Raw genomic sequence first — 19,458 nt, 5'->3', positions numbered from 1 at the left:
TAGCCCACACACAGATCATCCTAACATTGCAGCCTTATTGCTTGTATATGTTCAAATCTTTAGCAGCGATTTCATGAGCAAACAAAAAAATTAAAATTGAAGCATTGGCTTTTATATTTAATCCAATAATTCTTCACCAACACTATATAGTAGGTACATTCTTTGAACAAGGCTGCTCCATGTGGTTTTACAATCATCTGGAAAAAAGGGTGTGAATTATCCGTATGAGCGTTAAGTCACTTGGTGAAAGCCCCCGTCCAATTTATTTATTTAGAACTCTTGACTCCAAAAAGCAATGGCCCGAGAAGGGTTACTTAGGTTGCTTTTTAACATTAGGACATTATGAATTCAAATAGTGTTCTTGGCTGTGTTGATCGTGATCTTAAGATTTACTTCTGCCTAAAGTGGCTTGACAGGTGATCTCTTTGTAAAAATACTTCTTGAAAACGACTCACTCAATTCAAGATATTATTGAAATCAACAGTGAAATGGCTGAAGAGAGGGTACAAGCTAAATGCATTGCTGCATCACTCTTTGGTGGTAGCTGAACCTGGTAGTCTTCACTTTTACTGTAGTAAAGCACTGTTTCTCCAGAGACTAGGAGATTTATGGTATATAGGTGTGGTGATATACTGCTTATATGATCATACAGGCGCTTCGCTTCAGATACCTATACAGACAGCTTTCTAGAAAATGTGCCAAGTCGATTGAATCATCAGAACTTTTTTGGTCGATGTCTTGACACATAGGAATGAATATACTGGGTACACCTACTAGTTTGTTAATAATGTAAAAGTGGATACAATTGACGGAGTAGCATCCATTTGATGAAATCAAAAACACAGAAATACTGGTTATTGAGCACCATTTTCTAGAATTCGGGTCCAGAGGTGAGGATTCGGTCTACCTTCACTTTATTTTTCAGCTGCCATTTCATAACCATATAATAGGAACTAATTAACCATGAATCCGGGGGGACAGGGGGGTAGGGGAGGGACTTAAGCCACAGTAAATTGTCCAATCCATTATCAGGGACCCATTTCTAGTCCTTTGCCCATCTTGGTGCCTCCTCTTTCTTCACTGCTCCAACAGCCAAGATAAGTGCCTCCGGCCACTGGGTCACGTTATTGCTCGTTTTTTATTACATGTTTAAGGATTTATTGGTGTGGTCCTCTGCATGGTTCAGAATGCGCATTTTGCACATAGTTGTCCCGACAGGCACACTCACTCCATTAAGTATCAGACGAGAGCGCAGCCAACCGTAAGCCTTGCGAGGGAAGTGTTGCCCCTTATACCTGGAGCTTAGGCACCCCATTGGGGTCTTATTGCACATCTTGCAGCACTCAACACAATCACGCCATCTTACACACTATTACTGTGGACCACCCCCTAGGTGTCCATTTACCCTGGGAATCATTGGGTGTATGGTAACATGGAAGGTTAACTGTGCCCCACTGGCCTTGGGAGCCTTCCATAGCCATTGTGGCACACCCCAACATTCAGACTGTCCTCTCAGCCATGACCAATCCAGAGCCCATAAATACATTGGGAGAACCCCCATAAGACAGCACATTCCTACTCACCTGGGCACCGTGAATGATAGAGGAATCCTATATGGAGGACCTAGCATGACCCATCTACCCATTGATGATAATTCTTGTGAAGTGATGAAACCTCCATTCTGAAAGCGGGGACACAGGTGGTAGCACCCTCGAGCAGAAAATGACTGAATATGGTGGAATGCTACTATAAATCCCTCCCTTCCAGGGTAGACATTCTGAGGACCTTGCTCCCTCTACCTCTGGAGCCACCAAGCTACCCGGCGCTGAATATGAAGTTCAACTGAAACCAGGTTCCAGGCGTCAACCTGGATGCATTTCCACAGTTGAAACAGGCCTTCATGGACAGTTACCAGCCTTTGCCCGTTAATCCTATATTGGTGCCCAACCCCGGACCCTCAGGTCCACAATCTGCCAATGCAGAGCCCCCTCCTATACCACCTACTCCCCTAGAAGGGATAGATAGACTCCCTCCTCCGGTTCCAATGCAAAACCTGATAGGGCTCTCAGCCAGGGTGCCCCTTACCTCCCCCCGACCCCCAATGGCAAGATGCCCAGGCGTTATACCCCATGAGGCACCCTTAGGTATGCTGGACTTCGAAGAACTACTGCACCACCACTCTGCGGAGGGTCCCCGGCCAACACGTTTGCTGTCTACGTTGTGGTGAGATTGTGCAAAACTTTAGACAAGGGTGTCTGTAGCCACTTAAAAGCGGAATGCACCTGCCTGTGTCTCGGCGATAAGGTGGCTCTGACACCAGAAATCAATGCCCGCATGGCCACCTTTCTGGCAAAGTACATTAGAGACCCAATGAGTGCATTGTTAGATATGGCGGGCATGCAAAGATAAACTCCTGGACCTGCAGGACCAAATGACATGAGTCCTGGCTATGGAGGACGCCAACGCATCCGGATCTCTAATCTCCTGAGCTGCTATCGAGGTGGGCTCAAAGGGCCATCACTTTTTTGGGGCAATAGCGACTGAGGCGCAGATCACTGCATATAAAAAATAGACCCCAAGTTGGGGTAACTCACCCAATAGTGCAGGGGCGGCTATTTAGAGACCAGTTTATCCTGGAACTAGGCAAATTTGTGGCGGCTCAACTCGCTCAACAAGGCTCAAGCCTCTACTAAAAGGATCTCAACGCCCTGGACTTTTACCGGGGCTGGTTGAGTCAGTGGAGGAGTTCAAGTGTGTGTGTGTGTGTGTGTGTGGGGGGGGGGGGGGGGGGGGGGTGGAAGGACAAAGGCAGGATTCCTCCCACTTCTGCAATTTCTACCCCACCAGAGGGTACCGTGCCATAGGATTTCCAGAGGAGGCTGCAGAGGCAGTGGCAACCTCTGATCCTGAAGGGGAGTGTAAATGTGTTCCCGGTCAGCAGCTGCAGGAGCAGACGGCAAATTTTGCACACAACTGCGCAACTCTCACCTCAGACTTGTCCTTTCTCTAAACTGTACAGGGTTTCAGTATAGAATTCTATAGCTCACATTCCCAAAAGGTTCTACCTACTCCGCTGTTATTCTCTGAAGCAGATGCCGCATTCGTAGAAGAGGTACAAAAGGGGGTGGTGATGGACTGAGCATCTGAATCAATCAAACACTCACACCCAGTCAAAAGATCTGGGTTTACTCCATCACCGTTCTTTAGCCCACTCTGCCACCCCAGTTCAGACATGGCTATATGCAAATCAGTCCGACCCTGGGCCTCATGGGAACAGTCCAGCCCGAACTGCCAAGCCATGTCTTCCCTGGACCGGAAACAAGCTTCAGAGGACCGGTTTCTGGCATTCCAGCCGTCTTCAGCCCGGCTTGCTTGAATCCAGTGGCAAAGTGAGCAAGGGACTCACGTCTGAGCATACCCTGCCACACTTATGGCGGCCAAAAGCGGTACAAAAGGGGGTGGTGATGGACGGAGCATCTGAATCAAACATGCAAAAAAACGATGGATTTAGGCCCAGATCCTTGTACTGGGGTGAATGTATGACATTGTTCTACATTCTGTCCATCAACTGTTTTTTGCAATTTTCACCCCGAGTGGGCTGGGTATGCTCAGACGTGAGTCCCAGGCTCTCCACACCACTGGAGTCAAGCTATCCAGGCTGAATGAAGGCTGATAGCCAGAAACCGGTCCTTGGATGCTTGATTCCGGTCTGGGAAAGACATGGCTTGGTAGTTCGGACTGGACCCATGAGGCACAGGGTCAGAGCTGATTTGCATATAGCCAGTGTCTAACCCAGGGTGGTGTGGAGTGCAAAAAAAACGATGGATTTAGGCCCAGATCCTTGTACTGGGGTGAATGTATGACATTGTTCTACATTCTGTCCATCAACTGTGTTTTTGCAGCATTCGTAGAAGAGGCAGTGCCAAAAGGTTCCATTGGGACAACGTTGCCTCATCCTTCCAGTTTCCTCAGCAATCTCTTCCTAGTGGAAAAGAGTGACAGCGCCCCATCATCAACCTAAAGGAGTTCAACGAATGGTTGGCAGTCTAACTCTTCAAAATGGAGAGAATGGTTCCGCCATGAGCATCGGTGCCACTGTGCTCATGATGGAACCATTCCGTCATGAGGACAGGGGCAGGAAATCCCTCTGCTGCAGACAGCAGAGGGATTGCCCTATCTCCCACAAAGCCTCAGGAGTGAGTTCACCAGACCCCCTCACTGGTTTCTGTGCAATGACGATCAGCGCGCACGTCGCGCTGTCGTCATTGCACAGAAACCGAAACTGAAACAAGCCTTTAGGCTCGTTTCAGTTTCACTTTCTATGAGCACTTTCTATGTGCTCATGGGGCGCTCTCAACCCCCCGGACATGTAGAAAGACAGAAGAGGTATCATTGGAAAGGGGAGAATCACCCCTTTCTAATGGTACCCCACTCTAGTGGATCCCTACTTGGGGCTCACCTCACATGGGCGATCCCCAAGCAGGGATCCACCCTCTAGACACCAGGGAGGGGGGAGCGGCCCCTTTGCTCCCCCAAATATATTTGGTGAGATTTCGTCTCAGTAGCAGTAGCCCCCAATCTGCCCCCTGCCGGGGGCAAAAAGCCCACTAGACACCAGGGATTTTTTTGGGGTGAAGAGTTTATTAGGGTGGGGGCTGCCCTTAAAGGACATGTCCATGCCCCCACCCCTGCAAATGTACAGCCTTTCTTCCCCCCAGGGGGCAGTTGGGGACAGTAGCCCCCAATCTACTCCCCCCCCCCCCCCCGGGTGCAAAAAGCGCACTACACACCAGGGATTTTTTTGGGGCAAAATTTACTTAGGGTGGGACATTGGCATGCCTGTTTGGGCAGCCCCCACCCTAATTAAAATTTGCCCAAAAACTCCCTGGTGTCTAGTGGACTTCCTGCCCCCCTGGGGGGCAGATGGGGAAATTAACCCCCAATCTGCCCCGCAAGGGGTTGGAGGGCAAAATGCCCACTAGGCGCCATGGATTTTTTTTGGGGCAAATTTGAATTCGGTTGGGGGCTCCCAAAACAGGCATGCCCATGCCCCCACCCCGTCCTCCACAAAAATTACAGCCTTCCTGCCCCCCGGGGGGCAGATGGGGCAGTAGCCCCCAATCTGCCCCCGGGGGGGGGCAAAAAGCCCACTAGACACCAGGGATTTTAGGGGGCACATTTTAATTAGGGTGGGGGCATTGGCATGCCTGTTTTGGGCAGCCCCCATCCTAATAAAAATTTGCCAAAAAAAGACCTTGGCGTATACTAGGCTTTCGGGGCATTAGCCCCCAATCCGCACCCCTGGGGGGGGGGGGGGGGGGGGGGCAAAAAGCCCACTAGTCGCCAGGGATTTTTCTTGGGCAAACGTGAATTAGGGTGGGGGCTGCCCAAAAAGGGCATGCCCATGCCCCCACCTCCTCCCCGCAAACATTACAGCCTTCCTGCCTCCCCTCGGGGGCAGATAGGGCAGCAGCCTCCAATCTACCCCCCCCCGTGGGCAAAAAGCCCACTAGATGCCAGGGATTGTTTGGGGCAAATTTTAATTAGGTTGGGTGCTGCCCAAAACAGGCATGTCCATGCCCCCACCCGCAACAATTACACCCTTTCTGCCCCCAGTGGGGGAAAGATGGGCAGTAGTCACCCAATCTGCCCCCTGGCGGGGGCAAAAAGCCCACTAGACGCCAACGATTATGCTGGCTTTTTTTGTGCGCGGGGGCTGCCCAGAAAGAGCATACCAATGCCCCCATTTTCCTCACATTTCTGTGGTGGATAGTTCTGGAATCTGCGTGGGTCCACAAAATTCGACGCACACTGCATTTCCCAAAGTTTTCCAAGAAAAATGGTACCTCACGACAGGCGGCAGGCCAGGGCCCAAAACCTATTGAGGCGACATCAAAATTATCTATCACAAAACAACCTGGTTTTGCAAGAGGGGTCCCATGAGTTTTTGGCCCTGGACTTGGCCATCTAGGGAAACCTACCAAACACACACATTTCTGAAAACTAGACACCTGGTGGAGCCCAGCGTGGTATGGCTTGCATGGGTCCCCCAACGTTTTCCAAACCATAATCCCCTGCAAACCTCAAATTTAGCTGGAAACAAAAAAACACTTTTCTCAAATTTCTTTTTTCAGCTAAATGAGGTTTGCAGGGGATTCTGGGTAGGAAAACGTTAGGGGACTCATGCAAGCCATACCTCGCTTGACTCCCCCAGGTGTCTAGTTTCCAGAAATGTGTAGGTTTGGTAGGTTTCCCTAGATGGCCACTGAGCCCAGGGCCAAAAACTCATGGACCCCCCCTTGCAAAACCAGGTTGTTTTGGGATAGGTAATTTTGATGTCGCCTCAATAGGTTTTGGGCCCTTGCCCGTCACGGGTCCTTGACCCACCCATGCAAGTGAGGTACCGTTTTTCTCTGAAGCCTTTGGGAAACGCGGAGTGAGTGGAAATATGTGAATCCACGCAGATTCCAGAACTTTCCACCACAGAAATGAGGAAATTGTGGGGTTTTTTGAAAATCTGTTTAGGTTTGCAAGGGACTCTGGGTAACAGAACCTAGTGAGAGGCAGTCAAGTCACCCCATCCTGGATTCACCTGGTGTCTAGTTTTCAAAAATGTATAGGTTTGCTAGGTTTCCCCAAGTGCCGGCAGAAGTAGGGTTAAAAAATTACAGCTAGGTACTTTGCCAAAATATGATCATTTTTCGGAGTGAAATTGTGGTGTGTCCACGTTGCGTTTTGCGGTGTTTCCTGTCGCGTCCACTAGGCCTACACACACAAGTGAGGTACTATATTTCTCGTAAGACTTTAGGGAACGTGGAGTGGGTGGAAATTTGTGGAACACAGATTCCAGAACTTTCTCCCACAAATGTGAGGAAAATGTGGTTCTTTTGACAATTCTTTAGGTTTGCAGTGGATTCTGGGTAACATAACATGGTGTGAGCCTGTCAAGTCACCACATCCTGGATTTCCCTTGGTGTCTAGTTTTAAAAAATGTATAGTTTTGTTAGGTTTCCCTAAGTGCAGGCAGAGCTAGGGTTCCAAAACTACAGCTAGGTACTTTGCAAAAAAAGGGTAATTTTTCATTGTGAAAATGTGGTGTGTTCACGTTGCGTTGTGAGCCGTTTCCTGTCAAGGGCACTAAGTCTACCCACACAAGTGAGGTACCATTTTTATCAGGAGACTTAGGGTCATTTAGATTTGTAAAGCAACTGTTATTACCTATTGACTTTCGATACATTTCTGCCTTCCAAAAGAAAGACAATGTGTAAAAAAAGAAGTAATTTAAAAAAAAATGATCGATAATTCTCATGCTAGTAGGAGTATTCCCAATTTCGGAAATGTGCAAATATCTACTCTTTCTAAACTCTATATTTTGTTCCCATTTCAGCAATACATAGGTGTCTTTCATACCGATTTTTCCATGTATACATTTTCCCAGAATAATTGCTATATACCCGGGACATAATGAAAAACCATTGCAAGTTGCTGCTCAGTTTTTAGCTCTTAGTTAGTCAGGTTCTTGGTGAGCCTACAAGTCCTATATATCCCCACAACCAGTAAGGTCCAGCGGATGTAACGATATATTGTTTTTAAAGAGTTGTCATAATTAGAATAAGTTACATGTGAAAACGTTGACACAAAAGGCTGTTTTTTTCAACTTTTCCTATATTTAACTGTTTGTTTCTATAAAGAAACCTTGAAGGATCTACACAAATGACACCTTGCTGAATTTAGAAATTTTGGCTACTTTTCCAAAATGTATAGCTTTTCTGGATCCATTATTGCTTTCATACCCATCTCTACCATTAACTGGAAGGAGTTTGAAAGCACAAAAAACAACAAAAATAAGGAATATGTCCCAGAAAATTGCCTAAACTGTAAAAAAAAAATTGTGATTTCCTGACAAAAGTCTGCTCGTCCTGAAAGCTGGGAAGATTGTGATTTCAGCACCATAACCCCTTTTTTGATACCCTTTGCGGGGAAATACAGATGCTTTCATCTGTAGCTCTTTTTTCTCATTTTTCCCTCAAAAAACAATATATAGCTGTATCTTACAATATATAGCTGTATTTTGGCTAATTTCTGGGTCCCCCCAGGAGAATCCAAAAACCCTGGGTACCTTTAGAATCCCCATGATGTTGAGAAAAAAGGACACAAATTTGGCTTGGATACCTTAGGTGGTCAAAAAGTTACAGGGGTCTAAGCGCGAACTACCCCAAATAGCCCAAAATAGGCTTAGCACAGGGAGGGGAAAAGGCCTAACAGCGAAGGGGTTAATGCAGCCTTGTAAATATAGTTTCCTTTAACGCAGTTTTCTTCATTAAAGGGGCGTGCAATGGTTGTTGTTGTGGGCATTCCCAGCAACTTCACTGTCTTTTTACACTGCCCCAGATTTACAAGTAATCTTTACTAAGGCAGCGCTAAAAACATGCACCTCCACAAGGGAGGCGTAAGGGAGGCGCAACAAGGAAAAATACTTTTATTTCTCCTCATTTTTCCTTTTTCTATGTGTGCTGCATTTTGCAGCACTCCTAGGAGGAAGAAGCCTCTTGGGATCGTTTTTGTGCAGTAAAGTTTTTCTTACTGCAAAAAAGCAAGCATCCCAGCCATGCAGTCACCCTTGCACCGAGGGGCAAATGTGCCTGCATTGGCGCATGGCAGCCTATTGTACGCCAGCGCATGGGGAAAAGGACAAGAATGAGCCCTCTGATAGATATGGAGCATTTCTGCCCTTTTCTTTTGTCATTGGGCAGCGCATCAGGAAGGCCTGCAGCGCTGCCCTACGGCACAATCCTTGTAAAAAAAAAAAAAAGGCCCAAAATATTTTAGGCAGCATTAACATCTCACAGAAATGTTGTATAAAAGGACAATATGAACAGACAAAGTAGGTATATTTAAAGGATAGCTTTAACCAAGTGAGGGATTGAGGTTTTGTAGAAAGGTGCTGTTCTGTGGGTCAGCCACAATCATTACAAATTGTAATAAGCTAAAAATGTATGCAAAGTTGGTTCTAACAAATTTTAAATTTCTTAATTGCATTGCAATTGCTCTTTTTTCTTTACGTATTTAGAAGCACTGCAGGGCTTGATTAACTCAAAGAGTGAGGGTCAAACATATCAGGAGACAGCAACTTACAGCTCATTGGACCAAGACATCAAAGGGATCAGAACCAAGGAACTGCAGAGGCAGTGACTAGAAGGACCAGCAGATTTAATTCATAGCAGCGTGTAATGATTTGGAAGTCAATAAGGTAGACCAAGCTTATGAGATGGCTATCTTTGAAGAATAATGTCAATAGCTTAAAGAGGACCCCGTTTTCAGTGAGCTTCATGTCAAAATCAATCAATCTTGGGCATTTGTAAAGCGCGCTACTCACCCGGAAGGGTCTCAAGGTGCTGGGAGGGGGGGGGGGGGGGTCTGCTACTGCTCGAAGAGCCAGGTCTTGATGAGCTTCCTGAAGGAGAGATGATCCTGGATCAGTCGAAAGTGGATCGGGAGGGAGTTCCATGTCTTGGCTGCCAGGTAGGAGAAGGATCTTCCCCCGGCGGTGGATTGGCGGATGCGTGGTACGGTGACGAGGGCGAGGCTGGTCGATCGTAGCTGGCGGGTGGGTGCGTAGAAGGTCAGGCAGTTGTTGAGGTACTTGGGGCCCAGGTCGTGGAGGGCCTTGTGCGCATGGGTGAGGAGCCTGAACGTGATCCTCTTGCGGACGGGGAGCCAGTGCAGGTCTCTCAGGTGGCCGGAGATGTGGCTGTGTCGGAGGATGTCCAGGACGAGTCGTGCGGAGGCGTTCTGGATGCGCTGGAGTCTTTTCTGAAGTTTGGCTGTGGTCCCGGGTAGAGGGTTTTTCCGTAGTCCAGTCGGCTGGTGACGAGTGCCTGGGTGACCGTCTTCCTTGTTTCGGTGGGGATCCAACGGAAGATATTACGGAGCATGCGCAAAGTGTTTAAGCATGATGAGACGGCGTTGACGTGTCTGGTCATCGAGAGGGAGGAGTCCAGGATGAAGCCGAGGTTGCGTGCATCGTCCGTTGGTTTGGGGGTGGTGCCCAGGTCAGGGGGCCACCAGAAGTCGTCCCAGGCGGAGGGCAATGATCCCAGGATGAGGACTTCCGTCTTGTCAGAGTTCAGTTTCAGGCGGCTGTTCTTCATCCATTCGGCGACGTCTTTCATCCCTTCGTGTAGGCTGGTTCTAGCGGTGGTCGTTGGTGAGGGAGAGGATTAGCTGGGTGTCGTCGGCGTAGGAGATGATGTTGAGGTTGTGTTTGCGTGCAATGGCTGCGAGAGGGCTCATGTAGACGTTGAAGAGGGTAGGGCTGAGTGATGATCCTTGTGGTACGCCGCAGATGACTTCGGTGGCCTTGGATCTGAACGGGGGATGCGGACTCTCTGGGATCTTCCGGCAAGGAACAAGATGATCCTCTCCAGTGCCTTCTCTCGGATTCCGATGTTGCTGAGGCGTTGTACTAGGATGCGGTGGCAGACCGTGTCGAACGCTGCTGAGAGGTCCAGGAGGATGAGGGCCTCTGTTTCCCCGTTGTTGAGCAGGGATCTGATGTCATCAGTGGCTGCGATGAGGGTGGTCTCGGTGCTGTGGTTGGCACGGAAACAGGACTGCGAAGGGTCGAGGGATCCGTTCATCTCGAGGAAGGCGGCAAGCTGTCTGTTGACGGTCTTTGATGACTTTGGCAGGAAAAGGGAGGAGCGAGATGGGGCGGTAGTTCTTTAGGTCGATGGGGTCCGCTGTAGGTTTCTTCAGAAGGGCGCCGAGCTCGGCGTGCTTCCAGGTCTCCGGGAAGGTGGCAGTGTTGAAGGAGGTGTTGATGGTGTCCCGAAGATGGGGTGCGATTGAGTCGGCCTTGTTGAAGACGTGGTGGGGGCAGGAGTCGGTTGGTGACCCGGAGTGAATGGTGTTCATCGTGCGGGTGGTGTCTTCTGTGCTGATCTGGGTCCAGGCGCAGAGGGTGGTGGTGGGGAGCGTTGGTTCGGTGGTTGGGTGCGTGGTTTGTGCGCCGAAGCTGTTGTGTATGTCGGCAATCTTGCGGTGGAAGAACGAGGCGAGTGAGTCGCAGAGGTCTTGCGAGGGAGTGATGTTGTTTCCGGCGCTGGGGTTGGAGAACTCTTTGACGATGCTGAAGAGTTCCTTGCTGTTGTGGGCGTTGTTGTCCAGTCGTTGAATGCCTTCTTGTTGGTGCGGATCAGCTGGTGGTGATTGCGGGTGGCGTGCTTGAGAGCAGTCATGTTGTCCGTGGTCTGGTCGTGGCGCCAGACTTTCGAGGGTGCGGCAGATCTTCTTGGAGGTCTTGAGTTCGTCCGTGAACCAGGGGGCTTTCTTGCTTCCGGGTCTGCTGGGAGGGTCTTTCAGTAGTGCGAGGTCATCTGCGCAGTTGGTGAGCCACTGTGTGAGGTTGCTGGCTGCTTCGTTGGGGTCAGTTGTGCTGGCAGGCGGGTTCTGGCGGATGGAGGTGGTGAGCTGCTCGGCGGTGATCCTGTTCCAGCTCCTGCGGGGAACCTGTTGCGGGTGGTGGTGGGTCGTGGTTTTTCTGAAGCTGAAGTGGATGCAGCTGTGGTCAGTCCAATGGAGTCCGGTGGCGTGGCTGAAGGAGATGAAGACGGGGTCAAGCGTGTGGCCGGCGTAATGGGTGGGGGTGTTCACCAGTTGCTTGAGTCCGAGGTTGTCCAGCAGGATGGTGGTGTTGCGGTCCTTGTTGTTCTCCAGGTGGAAGTCGGCAGAGGGTAGGGCGTGTGGGCTGATAAAGTCGGCGATGTCTTCGCTGAATTGGGTGCGTGGTCCAGGGGGTCTGTAGATGAGGGTGCCTCCGAGGGTGGTCTTGGGGTCGGTGTGTATCTGGAAGTGGAGGTGTTCGGCGGCGGTCAAGGTGTAGTCGGGGTTGGTCGTGATGCGGATGGTGTTCTGGAGTATGATGGCGATGCCTCCTCCAGTCTGGTTGACGCGGTCCTTCTGGGATGGCTATGGCGATGTCGGGGGCTGAGGAGGCGTTCATCCAGGTTTCTGTGAGGAAGGCGACGTCAGGTGATGTTGCGTCAAGCAGGTTCCAGAGTTCGACGGCGTGTGTGGACGGAGCGGGTACTGAGCAGGATGCACTTGAGGTGGTTGTTGCTGGTGCTCGGAATGTCGGGCGCGGTGCAGGTTCAGAGGCAGGTGATTTGGCAGGCTTGGCAGGTGAAGGGTCCGTGGGTACGTTTCGGGGTGGCTCGGTAGCAGGCGGGGTTCCGGCCGGCGTGGAGTGCGTGGAGGGTGGCGTCGTCGTAGGTCCGTCGGGTGGGCTGGCATCGTCGGGGCCAGCGGTCCTGGTGCTGGGCGCGGTTCATGCGCGGACTGGCGCAGACGGGCTTGCCTTTGGCGGTGTGCGCGTTTTCTGGGCGGCCTCCATATGAGGGGCTGAGGGAGGGAGGAGCAGCTGGGAGGCGGGAGCCGGGTGGCGAATGGGAACGGCGGGGGGCGGGGCCGCAGGGAGCAGCGGCAGGAAGCAGAGGGCGAGGCAGGGAGCGGGGGGGCACAGAAGGCAGAAGGGGGAGCGAGGGGGACACAATCACAGGTACAGAATGCAAAAGGGGAAACAATTACGGGGAAAAACGAAAAACGAAATCAAACACGGCACAGGTTACCACGGAGAAAACTTGCCAGGACCAGCGGTCAGAGCGTAGCACAGCGCACAGCACGAGGAGGACCGCGCGGTGGCTAGGGGGGCGACCTACCTGGTGACAGGGTCAAGGGAAAGAATGCAGTGGCAGCAATTCCTAGAAAAGTTGGAATAGGCTTCTTTCAGCAAGTTGTGTCTCATCCAATAGGGTGCATCAGTACTGCAGAAGACCACAAAAACTATTGAAGTAAAACAGTTTTGCTGAGGACTCGGGATTGGTTTTGTGGTTTCTATAATTTTGTACCGTTGGAAAATTGAACTGCATATTCTGGAAACTGATTATACAATGTTGTGGTGCCTCAGTAAAACACTAGCGCAATATGTAGTTGTGGTCCATTTTCTCAGCGCTAGAAAATGCAACTCACCATACACAGCAGCTCTATCCACCCATCTAACCATCCATCCATATGCAACTAAAACCATTCCATGATTCAGAAACTAGCCCACCTGCTTTGTCAATATTTAATTTAGAATACATCTTTAGTGTTTATTAGCATGTTCAACATAATAAAAATATTTTACTGATCAGAATATTTGATGTACATACCCTTCCATACACAGGGTTGGCAGCAGCTAATACACTGCAGCGGGCATTCAGCCGTGCCTGGATTCCTGCTTTCGCTATAGTGACACGGCCTTGTTCCATTACTTCATGAATAGCCGTTCGGTCCATGTCAGACATTTTGTCAAACTCATCAATGCAGACAACTCCTCTGTCAGCTAGCACCATAGCGCCAGCTTCCAATCTTCTTTCCCCTAAATAATACATTTAAATCAATCCATTGAAAAAGGAAAACAATACTTAAATAGACTACAAACATTTAACCACACCCATTGCCTTTTAAAAATCACACACGGGATGCTCCTGGTTCTTTTTCAAAAGCTTCTCTGTTGTCAAGATGTTTATATTTATTGCAGTCTAGAGAAGGAAGGACAAGAAACAATCTGGCATCTGCAATCAAACACAAATGCACACAATAATAAAGTCCCCTAATCTCGTTTTTTAAATTTGCATAATCTGCAACAACAAAAAATCACTTTCATATATTTATATGTTACTTGCACAAAAGATTCTCTGTAATTTGTCATTAACAATATGCAGAAGCAATTTACCATGGAAAAAGGTCTATGTAATTAAGAGCAAAGGTGGGTTACATTACAGTTTAGCGAAATGTCACAAATTATTCTTATGTAGCTTTTCACGAAGTATCGAATACTAAGGTAAGCAATCAGTGAAGAACATGGAAGTTCAGAGGAGGGAGTGAGGCAGGTGACATCACATGGACAGGCCTCTCTGGCTAGGCCGGTCTGTACCAGACAACAGTCAAAGCCTGGAGAGGCTCCCCAGGATGCAGTAGCCTTCAACAGTGTTCCCAGTGAGCTTGGTTTATTCAAAGGAAGTGGTCATATGAAGAAATAATCCAAGTCACATTAGTAAAGGAATTAACACGTGCCTGGCAGAGTACAGGAATCTCTTGATGACCAACATCAGCCGTAATAAGAAATCCCAACTGTTCCGTACTTTTTATTACAGGTGCGTTTGGGCATCTAAAAGTGTTGTGTGAGGGGCTGCAATTGTTGAAAGCAGCCACAGAACACATACCGAAACGTTAACCTGTTTTTGCCAGCTCCTCAAAGTGACCATCCTTCCATTAACATCATCCAAGAAGGGACTTAGTTTCAACATGCCTAGTCTTTCGTTTGAGTGAACTTCGACTGGGCCATTTATTGCAGCTGCTTGCAAATAGATGCAGGATCAGGCTCAGCTGCACCCAACAATTAATGAACGAGGCTTGCCCAAAGGGCGGACTGTCTCACAGACTCCTTAGATGCAAGCTACAGTGGTGTTGTAAGGTGTTCTTGACTGTTTTCGGCATACAAGGTTGTTGTGAATTGGTCTTCACACATTTGTGATCCGGCTATCTAGAAAACATTCTTAGTTAACCAGGATGCATAAGAAACAAAATATCTACGGTTCAACCACAGGAAACATTGTTGTAATCTAATGTCAGTTTCTGTTCAAATAGAATAAAGTATTGTCTCCATATGGTATTGTTCTTTTCAAACAAATGAAGATTAGAATATCTACTTTTTGTATTGAGCCATGTAGAAAGAGACTAGATCAGGTTTACAAAAACAGCCTACAGCATTACCCTTGGTTTGGAGAAAGTCTCCTTTGAATGAAGAAACATTTTGTTTTGAGTGGTAGACCTGCCAGTGAGACGAAGTTAGTGGGTATGGGCTAATTAGTTCATATAGATTTCAAATGCATGTAAAGTTTGACTTTGTGGGATGTTAGTGTAAAAATATTCAACTCCAATGAGACCAAGATTTAGTCCAGTTAATTGAATTGGTTGTCCTTTCTCGCCGTCACCGTTTGTAGATGTAGATCATTTTTCAACATACATCCATTTTGTTTATTTTAAATGCTGGCAATTCTATCATTAATTGATGAGCACAACTACTTCATGTTCCTGCATCTTATTTGCAAGCAGATGAAACAAGTCATTAGCTTAGATCGGTCTTTTTTGGCACATAACAGTAGCTTTTGGGTATCTGTTCAATGCACTGCTGAAAATCAGAGAAACCATCACTCTAAGTCAGTGATTCCCAAACTTTTTGACCCGCAGCTCCTTTGACCAATTGGCCGTGACTCCCCATTACTAGTTTTTTTGGGGGGTGGAGAATGTAAGGCTGGCCTCAGTAGGACTTCCATTTTAATCCCTGAAAATAATAGGGTTTACGGTGAGGAGAGCTTCTCATATTTTCCAATAATCGTTCTCTTTTGAGGTCCTGCTCAACTGACTATATCAAACTTGGTTTAGTTAGATTGTTTCTATAAACAAAGCCAGCAAATTTCTCAAGTGGATAAACCACATGTTGTGGTATTGATTTTTAAATGCGTTTGAGCACCTATTGCAACCCAGGTTTGCATGCAAAAGAATTTAAGGGCAAAATTGTAGTCACAACTCACGGAATCGCCAGGATTGCAAGTCATAAATGGGATTCATTAATGTGTAAATTCTGCAGTATGGTACAATGTCTGCATTCACAAATGTAGGGTTAGGTGTGTCATGCTTGGGAGGTCCTACCTGAAAGCGGGGTGAGCATCGCAAAGTAGACTTGAATTTCTCTTTCCCCTGCATCTTAACAGGCCCAATAGAATTGAAAGGAGCCTCTCCCTGCACCCAGACAGATCTTATTGACTTGGATGGAATTTTCTTACCCTATCTCTACCACTGTCACTACGTACCGGGAGATGCCATGATGGAGGGTGAAGGCGAAGACATATTCCCCCCCCCCCACCCACCCCCCCCTTATGTCTCACCTCTCCTAATCTCTCCTCCTCACAGGATCCGGCTAGGAGGGATCGGGACGTCTGTCGCCTACACGGACTTCCATGGTTTCGATGAACTGAACATGACCACATCACAAGATCCGATCAGCAGTGAGGATTATGGCCCGTCGGCCTGGATAGGCAGCGCGCACGCTGACGAAGGAGGAAGCGACTGGAAGGTAAGGAAGGACTACACGCACGACCCGCTGAGGCAGCAAAAGGAGGGCAGAAGAGGAGAGATTCCTGAAGCACCCTGGACCGAGCCCTGAAGCGTGGAAGCCAGTTCCCCAAGGAGAATGCAAGGGAGGGAGCCGGACAAGATCCGGTACCACAAAATAGGCCGCCAGGCTCCAGGAGTAGCGTGGCTGTCAGAGGAATGTGCACGGCTTTGGGGTATATTTCAAAGGGGCCCTGGAGAGACGGTAGGTCCTTCCGACTATAAGGGAGGGGGCGGTTACTAGCTCCTGGAAAGCGTGTAGGGAAGACCAGCAGTTGGGTTCCCCCGAGAGCATGGCGTCCGCGTAATGTAGCTAAAACACTGGTGGTGGAACAGGTGGCTAGCCTATCCTCTCACTCCCTTTCCCCTCTAAAACCGGGGCACAGACACGGTCCTCACCCCTTCTTGTTTTTCTTTTTCCGAGGACCAAAGAGGAGTCCCGACAAGAAGAAGCACTTTTCAGACAGTCCCTTGCCAGAAGAAAGTCAAGATAACTGAACTGACTCAAACACAATAAATAAACCCTTGGAAACGAACTTAAGCATGCTCTGGTTTCTCCCACTGTCACAACCACCTTATAAAGTCTCAAACGGAGTCTGATCTCTGCACAAGTGTCTACAACAAGGATGAGATTGCGTTCAAATGCGTGCTCTGTGGAGCAGTTCGGAATAACTAGCAGATTTTCACTTTATATTTGTAAGGGCCTCGTGCAGAGTATTAATTTTGTGATGAACTAAAAAAAAAAAAAAAAAAAAAAAAAAAAAAGAGGAGAACGTTTCATCGAGAGGTAGGGTGACCAACTGGCATGGGTGCAAATTCAGGACAGCGAGTGCAAAAATTCAGTACAAAGGGTTAAAAATTCTGGACAGAAGGTCAGAATTCAGGACAAAATTCAGTACAAAAGGTACGTTTTACATACACAGAGAAAGTCACGCAATAGTGCATAAGTAAATAGGCAACCAACACAAGCACAAGTTAAAATAAGTTTATTTTATGTTGAGAACCTTGCAATCACTGCATCTGTTGTGTATGCGAGTGAAACACACCTGCGTTTGCATATTAAAAAAATAAAGTGAGGAAAAAGATCAAAGCTGAAGGCTTCTCAGATCTTACATGCCCCCTGGCGTCCACTGAAAAAAAACACACCCGATCCGAAATGCTCTCACTGGGCAGAGAGTCCCATTATCATTCTATATGTGATAATTAGGCCAACATACAGAACGATAATGGCCCAGATAGCAGTCTGTGCCAACTTGGGGAAGGGCTGCTGCAGGCCACAGATCACGGCAGGAAAGTGAGCTGGCCCCTGCAGTGAGTTACAGGCTGCTTTCAGGGGGCAGCTCACGCCAATGAAATTACGGACAAAATGCGTCTGTGGAAGAAACCCTTACGGACAACAGACAAGAGGCCCAAATTACAGGGCAGTCCATGAAATTTACGGACGGTTGGTCACCCTGTAGAGGGCTTGTGAAGTTCTTGAAAAGAGGGAAACGCGGTGGAAGATGGCGGGGTTCAAGAGAAGAGAACACTTGCTCATGGGTACACGGGCCCTCTGATCTTGGGCTTCCCAGTTCCACAGGGTCAGACGGATTTGCATATGGCCATGTCTGAACTGGGGTGGCGGAGTGAGCTAAAGAACAGTGATGGATTAAACCCAGATCAATTGACTGGGGGTGAGTGTTTGTATTGTCAACGCTCCGTCCATCACCACCTTTGGGTTTTCTTTGTTCGCCCTAAGTTGGCAGGGTATGCTCAGACGTGAGTCCCTTGCTCACTTTGCCACTGGAGTCAAGCAAGCCCGGCTGAAGACGGCTGTAATGCCAGAAACCGGTCCTGGGAAGCTTGATTCCGGTCCAGGGAAGACATGGCTTGGCAGTTCGGGCTGGACTGTTCCCATGAGGCACAGGGTCAGACTGATTTGCATATGGCCATGTCTGAACTGGGGTGGCGGAGTGAGCTAAAGAACGGTGATGGATTAAACCCAGATCAGTTGACTGGGGGCGAGTGTTTGTATTGTCAACGCTCCATCCATCACCACCTTTAGTTTTTCTTTGTTCGCCCTAAGTTGGCAGGGTATGCTCAGACGCGAGTCCCTTGCTCACTTTGCCACTGGAGTCAAGCAAGCCCGGCTGAAGACGGCTGTAATGCCAGAAACCGGTCCTGGGAAGCTTGATTCCGGTCCAGGGAAGACATGGCTTGGCAGTTCGGGCTGGACTGTTCCCATGAGGCACAGGGTCAGACTGATTTGCATATAGCCATGTCTGAACTGGGGTGGCGGAGTGGGCTAAAGAACGGTGATGGATTAAACCCAGATCAGTTGACTGGGGGTGAGTGTTTGTATTGTCAACGCTCCGTTCATCACCACCTTTGGTTTTTCCCAGTTCGGAGAAGGCACTGCCTGATCCTTCGTATGCTGTGAGAGCTAGTGCTTAGAAACTGTTTCAGGTGCTAAAAAGAAAGCAAAGTGGTATTAGCTTCCCTTTGGCAAGCTGCTTTAGTGGACGTGCGTCAGACACATAAAGTACTAAGATTAATGGTGACTTGGAAAGAGGGAAATAAAGACTGCATTCAAACGCATTTCAAAGTATCAGGATATTCAAATAAGATACGAAGTCCTGCACCTTGGGGGTAAATACAAGTGAGAAAATTGAGGTTTAACTGATTTGAGGACGCTCTCCATCAAACCCATGAATATAATCTAACTGACCTAGATCTTATAAGTTTCAGTTTGAGGCTAGTAAGCCGAAAGTGTGCGATGTATGCATATTGCAAGCTCAGAGCCAGTAATTCTTTTATTTATGGTTATTTCTCGAACCGAGAAACAAATATAATTAAAGTATATAATTTGAAAACAAAATGACTGCATACAAATTTTCCATACGCAACTACGAGAGTTCCTATACCAGTTTCCAGCTGCTCAGTGCTCGACCTACCCATCCCATGACCTGCTCTCCTCGTGAGCTAACAGAGGACATGATGCTACGCCGCCTCTGATCAGGGCTTGTGGGCAGTTAGGCATTCACGTGCGAGCAAGAGATGTTCTGTAATTATCCAACTAACATTTTCAAAGTGAATAAAAGAACATGCAGTGTAATATGTGAGCATGCCATAATGTAAATAAGACAAGTCGGTTGAAACAAAATTAAGAAGGACACTTTACCAGGCAATAAGGTCACACTCTTGGCTCGCTGTGCTTCGCAACTTGCAGGGTGACTTCCTCCCTCTCAGAGGCAGCAAGCA

General features: G+C 48.3%; 1 protein-coding gene across 1 annotated transcript in view; it reads right to left on the bottom strand.

Moving 5' to 3' along the window:
- LOC144827307 (maternal DNA replication licensing factor mcm3-like) overlaps positions 1–19,458 on the bottom strand; it is a 213,928-nt gene that overhangs the window by 98,395 nt on the left and 96,075 nt on the right. Inside the window, exon 9 of the mRNA XM_078685676.1 lies at positions 13,212–13,420. Coding sequence (XP_078541802.1) covers positions 13,212–13,420 — 209 coding nt within the window. The remainder of the gene's footprint in view (positions 1–13,211; positions 13,421–19,458) is intronic.

Source organism: Lissotriton helveticus, chromosome 4_1 (assembly GCF_964261635.1).
Source record: "Lissotriton helveticus chromosome 4_1, aLisHel1.1, whole genome shotgun sequence".
Classification (NCBI taxonomy): domain Eukaryota; kingdom Metazoa; phylum Chordata; class Amphibia; order Caudata; family Salamandridae; genus Lissotriton; species Lissotriton helveticus.
Note: the sequence above shows the minus strand (reverse complement) of the source record. Positions and strands in the feature narration are given on the sequence as shown.